Source organism: Palaemon carinicauda, unplaced genomic scaffold, assembly GCF_036898095.1.
Source record: "Palaemon carinicauda isolate YSFRI2023 unplaced genomic scaffold, ASM3689809v2 scaffold316, whole genome shotgun sequence".
NCBI classification, from domain to species: domain Eukaryota; kingdom Metazoa; phylum Arthropoda; class Malacostraca; order Decapoda; family Palaemonidae; genus Palaemon; species Palaemon carinicauda.
Window position 1 is genome coordinate 15,001 of NW_027170830.1, and position 12,500 is coordinate 27,500.

General features: G+C 35.2%; 1 protein-coding gene across 1 annotated transcript in view; it reads left to right on the forward strand.

Annotated features, from left to right (window-relative positions):
* The window catches only part of LOC137636512 (uncharacterized), a 6,805-nt gene extending 440 nt beyond the window's left edge, over positions 1 to 6,365 (forward strand). The window contains exons 2-3 of the mRNA XM_068368932.1: positions 187 to 439; positions 5,300 to 6,365. Of these exons, the coding sequence (XP_068225033.1) occupies positions 187 to 439; positions 5,300 to 5,387 (341 nt within the window). The 3' untranslated portion in view covers positions 5,388 to 6,365. The remainder of the gene's footprint in view (positions 1 to 186; positions 440 to 5,299) is intronic.
* The last annotated feature ends 6,135 nt before the right edge of the window (positions 6,366 to 12,500 follow it).

A 12,500-nucleotide genomic window follows, 5' to 3' on the forward strand; every position in this document is an offset into this window, starting at 1 on the left:
GCAGTAAAACAATAAGTAAGCCAATTTATTACCATTTCTTGCATAACATCTTGTTTCAACATCCTTAACTTCAAAGATTCAACAAGTTTCTTCTTTTACAACAAATTAACTAATCCACCAATCTATGTAAGACCCCATTGATCATATTTATTATGACATAATCCAACTAACCACCTATTTCGACAGGTCCCTACCGTAAGCAAGGCGAGCCCATTCTGAGGCCAACCTTCTTCGACCGCCCTCGCATGCTTGGTCAGAGATTGGTCAACAGGGCAGGGCAAGGAATGAGTATTCCCACCTCAGTTCGCCAGTTGGATTCTCATTACGCCCGCCAGCTGACAGAAGGTGAAGCCGGCATCGCTGACGTAGGACAAGAAGCCATATATCCTGCTGCTATCAGAGGACCTCCGTCACAAAACGAGTGGAATAGATCTCTAAGGTACGAAGGAGCTTCGTGTAGATTTATATAAGTTTTCTATTATTATTATTATTATTTGCTAAGCTACAACCCTAGTTGGAAAAGCAGGATCCTATAAGCCCAGGGGCTCCAACAGGGAAATTAACCCAATGAGGAAAGGAAACAAGGAAAAATAAAATATTTTAAGAAGAGTATAAAAATTAAAATAGATATCTCCTATACAAACTATAAAAAACTTTAACAAAACAAGAGGAATACAAATAAGATAGGACAGTGTGCACGAGTGTACCCTCAAGCAAGAGAACTCTAATCCAAGACAGTGGAAGACCATGGTACAGAGGCTATGGCACTACCCAAGACTAAAGAAAAATGGTTTGATTTTGGAGTGTCCTTCTAGAAGAGCTGCTTACCATAGCTAAGGAATCTCTTCTACCCTTACCAAGAGGAAAGTGGCCACTGAACAATTACAGTACAGTAACCCCTCAGGTGAATAACAACAAGTAGAGTTTCCTTGATTGAGGGGACACTCGGCCACACTATTCTTTCTTGTATCTCTTCTTTGTTGTTTTGAAGCTTTTATAGTTTATGCATGAAAGATCTAATTGAATGTTGTTACTGTTCTTAAAATATTTAATTCTGATTGTTCATTACAGTTTATTTCCTCTCGTAACTAGGCTATTTTTCCCAGTTGGGGTTCTTGGGCTTAGAGCATCCTGCTTTTCCATCTAGGGTTGTAGCTTAGCTGATGATGATGATGATGATGATGATGATGATGATGATGATGACACAGACCTCACTTATGTACCCACCAAAATAAAAACAATTTGTAAACACTCTTCTTCTTTCAGACACATCTTTCTTATGTACCCACCAAAATAAAAACAATATGTAAACAAAATTCTTCCAGACACAAACCTCACTTATGTACCCACCAAAATAAAATCAATATGTAAACACACTTCATCTTTCAGACACAGATCTTTCTTATGTACCCACCAAAATAAAAACAATATGTAAACAAAATTCTTCCAGACATAAACCTCACTTATGTACCCACCAAAATAAAATCAATATGTAAACACACTTCTTTCAGACACAGATCTCACTTATGTACCCATCAAACTAAAAACAATATGTAAACACACTTCTATCAGACACAGACCTCACTTATGTACCCACCAAAATAAAAACAATATGTAAACAAAATTCTTTCAGACACAGACCTCACTTATATACCCACCAAAATAAAAACAAAATGTAAACACACTTCTTTCAGACACAGACCTCACTTATGTACCCACCAAAATAAAAACAATATGTAAACACATTTCTTTCAGACACATGCCTCACTTATGTGTCCCACCAAAATAAAAACAATATGTAAACACACCTTCTTTAAGACACAGACCTCACTTATGTACCCACCAAAATAAAAACAATATGTAAACACACTTCTTCTTTAGACACAGACCTTACTTATGTACACACTAAAATAAAAACAATATGTAAACACACCTTCTTTAAGACACAGACCTCACTTATGTACCCACCAAAATAAAAACAATATGCAAACAAAATTCTTTCAGACACAGACCTCACTTATGCACCCACCAAAATAAAAACAATACGTAAACACACTTCTTCTTTCAGACACCTCACTTATGTACCCACCAAAATAAAAACAAAATGTAAACACACTTCTTTCAGACACAGACCTCACTTATATACCCACCAAAATAAAAACAAAATGTAAACACACTTCTTTCAGACACAGACCTCACTTATGTACCCACCAAAATAAAAACAATATGTAAACACATTTCTTTCAGACACATGCCTCACTTATGTACCCACCAAAATAAAAACAAAATGTAAACACACTTCTTTCAGACACAGACCTCACTTATGTACCCACCAAAATAAAAACAATATGTAAACACACTTCTTCCAGACACAGACCTCACTTATGTACCCACCAAAATAAAAACAATATGTAAACACTTCTTTCAGACACAGATCTCACTTATGTACCCACCAAAATAAAAACAATTTGTAAACACACTTCTTTCAGACACAGAACTCACTTATGTACCCACCAAAATAAAAACAATATGTAAACACACTTCTTCCAGACACAGACCTCACTTATGTACCCACCAAAATAAAAACAATATGTAAACACATTTCTTTCAGACACATGCCTCACTTATGTACCCACCAAAATAAAAACAAAATGTAAACACACTTCTTTCAGACACAGACCTCACTTATGTACCCACCAAAATAAAAACAATATGTAAACACATTTCTTTCAGACACATGCCTCACTTATGTACCCACCAAAATAAAAACAAAATGTAAACACACTTCTTTCAGACACAGACCTCACTTATGTACCCACCAAAATAAAAACAATATGTAAACACACTTCTTCCAGACACAGACCTCACTTATGTACCCACCAAAATAAAAACAATATGTAAACACTTCTTTCAGACACAGATCTCACTTATGTACCCACCAAAATAAAAACAATTTGTAAACACACTTCTTTCAGACACAGAACTCACTTATGTACCCACCAAAATAAAAACAATATGTAAACACACTTCTTCCAGACACAGACCTCACTTATGTACCCACCAAAATAAAAACAATATGTAAACACTTCTTTCAGACACAGATCTCACTTATGTACCCACCAAAATAAAAACAATTTGTAAACACACTTCTTTCAGACACAGACCTCACTTATGTACCCACCAAAATAAAAACAATATGTAAACACACTTCTTCCAGACACAGACCTCACTTATGTACCCACCAAAATAAAAACAATATGTAAACACTTCTTTCAGACACAGAACTCACTTATGTACCCACCAAAATAAAAACAATATGTAAACACTTCTTCCAGACACAGACCTCACTTATGTACCCACCAAAATAAAAACAATATGTAAACACACTTCTTTCAGACACAGAACTCACTTATGTACCCACCAAAATAAAAACAATATGTAAACACATTTCTTTCAGACACATGCCTCACTTATGTGTCCCACCAAAATAAAAACAATATGTAAACACACCTTCTTTAAGACACAGACCTCACTTATGTACCCACCAAAATAAAAACAATATGTAAACACACTTCTTCTTTAGACACAGACCTTACTTATGTACACACTAAAATAAAAACAATATGTAAACACTCTTCTTTCAGACACAGATCTCACTTATGAACCCAACAAAATAAAAACAATATGTAAACAAAATTCTTTCAGACATAGACCTCACTTATGTACACACCACAATAAAAACAATATGTAAACACAAATCCTTCAGACACATGCCTCACTTATGTGTCCCACCAAAATAAAAACAATATGTAAACACACCTTCTTTAAGACACAGACCTCACTTATGTACCCACCAAAATAAAAACAATATGCAAACAAAATTCTTTAAGACACAGACCTCACTTATGTACCCACCAAAATAAAAACAATACGTAAACACACTTCTTCTTTCAGACACCTCACTTATGTACCCACCAAAATAAAAACAATATGTAAACACTTCTTTCAGACACAGATCTCACTTATGAACCCAACAAAATAAAAACAATATGTAAACAAAATTCTTTCAGACATAGACCTCACTTATGTACACACTAAAATAAAAACAATATGTAAACACTCTTCTTTCAGACACAGATCTCACTTATGAACCCAACAAAATAAAAACAATATGTAAACAAAATTCTTTCAGACATAGACCTCACTTATGTACCCACCAAAATAAAAACAATATGTAAACACATTTCTTTCAGACACATGCCTCACTTATGTGTCCCACCAAAATAAAAACAATATGTAAACACACCTTCTTTAAGACACAGACCTCACTTATGTACCCACCAAAATAAAAACAATATGTAAACACACTTCTTCTTTAGACACAGACCTTACTTATGTACACACTAAAATAAAAACAATATGTAAACACACCTTCTTTAAGACACAGACCTCACTTATGTACCCACCAAAATAAAAACAATATGCAAACAAAATTCTTTCAGACACAGACCTCACTTATGCACCCACCAAAATAAAAACAATACGTAAACACACTTCTTCTTTCAGACACCTCACTTATGTACCCACCAAAATAAAAACAATATGTAAACACTTCTTTCAGACACAGATCTCACTTATGTACCCACCAAAATAAAAACAATATGTAAACACACTTCTTTCTGACACAGACCTCACTTATGTACTCACCAAAATAAAAACAATATGTAAACAAAATTCTTTCAGACACAGATCTCACTTATGTACTCACCAAAATAAAAACAATATGTAAACAAAATTCTTTCAGACACAGACCTCACTTATGTACCCACCAAAACAAAAACAATATGTAAACACACTTCTTTCAGACACAGACCTCACTTATGTACCCATCAAACTAAAAACAATATGCAAACAAAATTCTTTCAGACATGGGCCTCACTTATGAACCCACCAAAATAAAAACAATATGTAAACACTTCTTTCAGACACAGATCTCACTTATGTACCCACCAAAATAAAAACAATATGTAAACACACTTCTTTCTGACACAGACCTCACTTATGTACTCACCAAAATAAAAACAATATGTAAACAAAATTCTTTCAGACACAGATCTCACTTATGTACCCACCAAAATAAAAACAATATGTAAACACACTTCTTCTTTCAGACACAGACCTCACTTATGTACCCACCAAAATAAAAACTATATGTAAACACACTTCTATCAGACACAGACCTCACTTATGTACCCACCAAAATAAAAACAATATGTAAACACACTTCTTCTTCTTTCAGGTCTTGCAAAGGATCTGGCTCTTGTTCCCAGAACATGGACAAAACTTTGAACCTCTTGATGCGCATGATGGAGACGGGGAAACGCTAAGAGATACTGGGAAATAAAAAAAAAATATTCCAAAAGCAGATTTTGAGGAGGACATTGATCCAAGGCGTGGCCATGCTTAGTGATGGTGCCACGAGTCATTCAATATTTTCGTCACTTCAAATTTCAGTTTAGAGCCAAATTTCTTCGTTGATTAAGAGCAATTCGATGGGTCCAACAGAAATTGACTGTAGAAAATTTCAAATATTTTTCCAAAAGGTCTGGCCCTGTAAGGTCAGATTAACCTGGTAAACATATCAAAGGTCAACTTATCCTGATGCAAAAAAGTTTCAAATCTTTTTCCAAAAGGTCTAGCTCTGTAAGGTCAGATTATCCTGGTAAGCACACTAAAGGTCAACTTATCATGATGCAAAAGAGTTTCAAATCATTTTCCAAAAGGCCTGGCCCTGTAAGGTCAGATTTTCCTAGTAAGAACATCAAAGGTCAAGTTATCATGATGCAAAATAAAATTTAGAAATCCTAAAAATTATATTCTTGATGCTGCGTCCAACAGAAATTTACTGTACAAAGTTTCAAATCTTTTTAAAAAAGGTCTGGCCCTGTAAGGTCAGATTATCCTGGTAAAAACATCTAAGGTCAACTTGTCCTGATGCAAAATAAAATAATGAAATACTAAAAATTACATTCTTGATACTGCGTCCAACAGAAATTGACTAGACAAAGTTTCAAATCTTTTTTCCAAAATATTTACAAAAGGCCTGGCCTTATCATGATGCAAAATAAGATAATAAAATACTAAATATTATATTCTTGATAATAAGAACATTGTAGGCACCCTGGCTAGCAAATGACCATCGCCTCGAGAATACAATTTAACCCTAAGCGTAGTAAACGGATAGATATAATCGAAGTATATAATATATTTTATCTCCTAAGAAGAAATTAGATGTTATGAAAACTGTAGAGCAGTAGGTACTGCTTGTCTAGATACCTCTTTATTTATCTCAGCGTTTAATTAAGACAAAACAAACTGTAGAATATTAAAAGATGTATTAATCTTAGTTGCTATCTCTGTTGGTATCTCTGAGAATAATGGATTTCTGGGTGAAATAAAGGTTTAAAGGCCGCTCATGAATGGCAGAAGCAAGGGACAGTGAGATTGCCATATCAAGCAGCACAATGCCCTAGAGACTATCCATATATACATATGATCATCGCCAAAGCCTAGGACCAAGGAGGGTCAGGCAATGGCTGCTGATGACTCAGCAGATAGACCTATAGGCTCCCCCAAACCCGCCGTCCTTAGCTCACAAGGATGGTGAGGTTGCAGCGACCAAAGAAACTAACGAGTTTGAGCAGGACTCGAACCCCAGTGTGGTGTTCACTAGGGACGTTACCACGTCGGCCACCACAATATACGATTATCTCTTCAAATGACATACGTATAAAGATAAACATAAATATTAATATTTCAACATCTATTAATATCATTATTATCATCCAAGCTACAACCCTAATTGGAAAATTATAATGCCACGGTTGTGGTGTCCGACGTGGTAACGTCCCTGAATAGTGAACGCCAGACTGGGCTTCGAGTCCCGCTAACTCGTTAGTTCCTTTGGTAGCTACAACCTCACCATCCTTCTGAGCTAAGGATGGGGGTTTTGGGAGAGCCTATAGGTCTATCTGCTAAGTCCTCAGCAGCCATTGCCTGGCCCTCCTTGATCCTAGCATGGGTGGAGAGGGGTCTTGGGTGCTGATCATTGTATATATGGTCAGTCTCTAGGGCATTGTCCTGCTTGATAGGGCAATGTTACTGTCCCTTGCCTCTGCCATTCAAGAGCGACCTTTAAACACTTAAAACATTAAACTACCAATATATAAACAATTATATCAGCAAACAAAGAAACAAACAAACAATAAATATCCTAAAAAATAATAAAAAATATACATATATGTAAAGATGATAAACAATTTAAAAATTATAAATATGTGATTTTTGATTAGCTGTACAGATCATGTAATAAATTAAATTGATCAATAAAAGTCATGTCTATATTGATAAAACTGTTATTTTAACTATTTAGTAATGAATCAGGGAAATGAATTTCAATTAAAAAGTTTATCCCCCTAAATACCACATTGTACTTTAACCCTTTGATTGGTCTCTCTCTCTCTCTCTCTCTCTCTCTCTCTCTCTCTCTCTCTCTCTCTCATTCAAAATATAAAACCTCAGTAATAGTTTTAGAAATGAAACTATAAGAGAGATTGCTCGAGTGCCATATGTGGATGAGATCATGATGAGGGGTAGATGGAGATGGTTTGGGCACGCTCTTCGCACCGCCCAAGAGAGATTAGTTCACCAAACTTTTAATTGGGCTCCACAAGGCACTAGAAGAGTTGGAAGACCCAGGCCTAAATGGCTGAGGGCTATGAAGCGTGAAGTAGTAAATGATTAATATAGAAGTATTAAATTAAAAGCTCAAGATAGAGACGACTGGCGAAATCTAACCGAGGCCCTTTGCGTCAATAGGCGTAGGAGGAGATGATGAATAGTTTGAGAAGTGAAAAGAGGAAAAACATATGATTTGAAAATAGTTTAGAGGAACCAAAAGAAATTTGTGATTGGAAAGTTGATGGTTTTAATAATTAATTAACACTATTTCCATAAGCAACGAATCACAGTAACTTGTTCTAGTTTTTCAATACCAAAATAAAACAAAACGGAGGAAAAAAATAAATTGTACAGAAATGAAAAGAAAAAAAATTTAGATAAGAAAGTTTTCAACAAAGAATTGCATTCAGGTAACCAAGAGTTTCGACCTAATATTGCATTCAGGTAAACAGTAATTTCAACCTAAAATTTCCCTCGGGTAAACAGCAATTTCAACATAGAATTGCATACAGGTAAACGGTTGTTTCAACCTAATATTGCACTCAGGTAAACAGCAATTTCAACTTGAAACTGCACTCGGGTAAACAGCAATTTCAACATAGATTTGCATTCAGGTAAACAGTAATTTCAGCCTAAAATTTCACTCAGGTAAACAGCAATTTTAACCTAAAATTTCACTCAGGTAAACAGCAGTTTCAACCTGAAATTGCATTCAGGTAAACAAAAGTTTCAACACAATTGCATTCAGGTAAACAGTAATTTCAACCTAAAATTTCACTCAGGTAAACAGCAATTTCAACATAGAATTGCATTCAGGTAAACAGCAGTTTCAACCTGAAATTGCATTCAGGTAAACAGAAGTTTCAACACAATTGCATTCAGGAAAATAGCAGTTTTAACCTAGAATTGCATTCAGGTAAACAGCAGTTTCAACATAGATTTGCATTCAGCTAAACAGCAATTTCAACATAGATTTGCATTCAGGTAAACAGAAATTTCAACATAGATTTGCATTCAGGTAAACATTAATTTCAACCTAAAATTTCACTCAGGTAAACAGCAATTTCAACATAGAATTGCATTCAGGTAAAAAGCAGTTTTAACCTGAAATTGCATTCAGGTAAACAGAAGTTTCAACCTGAAATTGCATTCAGGTAAACAGAAGTTTCAACACGATTGCATTCAGGTAAACAGAAATTTCAACCTGAAATTCCATTCAGGTAAACAGAAGTTTCAACACAATTGCATTCAGGTAAACAGAAGTTTCAACCTGAAATTGCATTCAGGTAAACACAAGTTTCAACACAATTGCCTTCAGGTAAACAGAAGTTTCAACACAATTGCATTCAGGTAAATAGCAGATTTAACCTAGAATTGCATTCAGGTAACAAACAATTTCAACCTAAACTTGCATTCAGGTAAACAACAGTGTCAAGCTTAAATTGCATTCGGTTAAACAGAAGTTCCAGCCTAAAATTGCATTCAGGTAAACAGCAATTTTTACATAAGATTGCATTCACGTAACCATCAGTTTCAACCTAAACTTGCATTCAGGTAAACAACAATGTCATGCTTAAGTTGCATTTGGGTAAACAGAAGTTCCAGCCTAAAATTGCATTCAGGTAAACAGCAATCTTTACATAAGATTGCATTTAAGTAACCGGCAGTTTCCAACTAAAATTGACAATTAGTTAACCTACAATTTCTAACTAGAATCGTATTCAGGTAACCACAAGTCGGTTTTCGCTTTCAAACATTTCTAAGTGTTAACATCTTGAGACATTCTAAAGCCCTGTCCACACGATCGAGCATGCCCGACGGGCAAACAGTGATACCAGACCACAATTCTTCTTCTTCTTTAGATTGCCCAGAGCTTCTCTCCGGACAGGGGCTTTTTGACGATGTGTCTAGCCCCTAGGGCCAGACCACAATAGTTAGTAAGGATGAGGGTTAATGACGTCAGAAGCCGGAAAACCACAGACAGGGATCTGGCATCATACAGTGTTGCCAGATCCCTGCCTTTAGTTTACCCGCTTCTGACGTCAAAAACCCTCATTTTCACTAACTATTGTGTCCTGGTAACACTGTTTGCCCGTCGGGCATGCTCGATCGTGGGGACAGGGCTTGAGCTACACTTTCAGAGCTCTTGTCCTACAGATTACAAAATATTTAGAACGCAGAAGAAAGTTGAGTTCTGCATCCAACAACAGGAAAGCAAGAATAAGAGTAATGAGCTAATAATGAAAAAAAATTCTGATAGAATCAAAATTCATAAAAAGGTCTCTTCGAGAATATTCTTCCAAAAAAGCGATCTGTAATTGATGGTAGTTTCGTATACCCCTTAACATATCCAAGCCCCACATCATTATTTATAGATATGTATATATTATATACATACACACAACACACACACACACACATACATATATATATATATATATATATATATATATATATATACATACATATATATGTATACATATTTATATATACATATATATATATATGTATACATTATACAAATATATATATATATATATATATATATATATATCAAATGCAGATAGCCGTGCAATGAAACCTCATTGAATTTTTAGGCCCTCTAAGGAAAAAGTAAGAAAAAGAATAAAATTCCACCTGTAATAATATGGCAGAAATGAAGGTGCTGATGAAATACTAAGCAGTGGCAATTCTTATGAAAAGAATTCTTAATGAATCGTCTTCCAGAATTATATTAAAAGAAATAATTAAAGTAATAAATAAAAAAAAAAAACTTATATTTGAATTATAAATCTTGGTGTCATACAGCCCAGCACTGGGGCAGTGAATGCCACTCAGCCCAGTAGTGCAACTGGGGGGGGGGGGCAGGCGGACTATTGCAATGGCAAATGAAAAAGTTAAAAGTGGTTGGATAGCAAGATAAAAGAAAAGAAGCAGTAAGGGAGGTAAAGTAGTTGCTGGCAATATATCCGAGTGACTGACCAGTATGTGTAAGGTATTTGTTCAAGAGGGAAAAGTTTCAAAGGATTGGTGAGAGGGTGGATGGTGCTGAAGAAAATTCTATGAATTATAAGTCCATGACTTTAGTATTAGAGTAAAAGCATGGGTCATGATTTTCATTTAGCACGATATTATTATTATTATTATTATTATTATTATTACTTCCTAAGCTACAACCCTAGTTGGAAAAGCACGATGCTATAAGCCCAGGGGGCCCAACAGGAAAAATAACCCAATGAGGATAGGAAACAAGGAAAAATATATTTCCAGAACAGTAACATCATCTAAATAAATATTTCCTATATAAACTATAAAAAACTTTAACAAAACAAGAGAAAGAGACATCAGATAAAATAGTGTGCCTGAGTGTACCCTCAAGCAAAAGAACTCTAACCCTAGACAGTGGAAGACCAGGGTACAGAGGGTATGGCACTATCCAAGACAAGAGAACAATGGTTTGATTTTGGAGTGTCCTTCTTCAAGAAGAGCTTCTTACCATAGCTAAAGAGTCTCTTCTACCCTTACCAAGAGGAAAGTAGCCACTGAACAATTAGAGTACAGTAGTTAACCACTTGGGTGAAGAAGAATTGTTTGGTAATCAGTGTTGTCAGGTGTCTGAGGACAGAGGAGAATCTGTAAAGAATATGCTAGACTATTCAATGTATGTGTAGGCAAAGTGAAAATGAACCGTAACCAGAGAGAAGGATCCAATGTAGTACTGTCTGGCCAGTCAAAAGACCCCATAACTCTCTAGCGGGAGTATCTCAACGGGTAAATAAAGAACTGATACGGTAAAACATAATTTCTTAAGACACAGAAGTGTATCATAAAAGTTGTTTTTGAGGATTTTAAAAGAATAAGAACCATTACATAGCTCTTCTAGGAGAAGGACACTCCAAAATCAAACCATTGTTCTCTAGTCTTGGGTAGTGCCATAGCCTCTGCACCATGGTCTTCCGCTGTCTTGGGTTAGAGTCCCCTTGCTTGAGGGTACACTCGAGCACACTATTCTCTCTCTTTTTCCTCCTCTTGTTTTGTTTAAGTTTTTATAGTTTACATAGGAGATATTTATTTCAATGTTGTAACTCTTCTTAAAATATTCTATTTTCCATTTTTCCTTTCCTCACTGGGCTATTTTCCCTGTTGGAGCCTCTGGGTTTATAGCATCCTGCTTTTCCAAATAGGGTTGTAGCTTAGCTAGTAATAATAATAATAATATAATGCCATAGCCTCTGTACCATGGTCTTCCACTGTCTTGGGTTAGAGTTCTCTTGCTTGAGGGTACACTCGAGCACACTATTCTCTCTCTCTTTCCTCCTCTTGTTTTGTTTAAGTATTTATAGTTTACATAGGAGATATTTATTTTAATGTTGTTACTCTTCTTAAAATATTCTATTTTCAATTTTTCCTTTCCTCACTGGGCTATTTTCCCTGTTGGAGCCTCTGGGCTTATAGCATCCTGCTTTTCCAACTAGGGTTGTAGCTTAGCTAATAATTATAATAATAATAATAATAATAATAATAATAATAATAATAATACAAGGACATAGGAAAAGATTACAGCACTGTAAAATTGATATAGGTGCTGAGATTACATAATATAGTTGATGAGCCATAGAGAGAGATGAAATATCTTTATAACTGAATTAAACAGTGTTCGAGTATGGAAGCAGGAGGTTTGTCAAGGGTTTACTGTACCAATAGTTGCCTAAAATCTTTATGAATGAAATGATGAGAGTTCAGAGAATGAACAATGAACA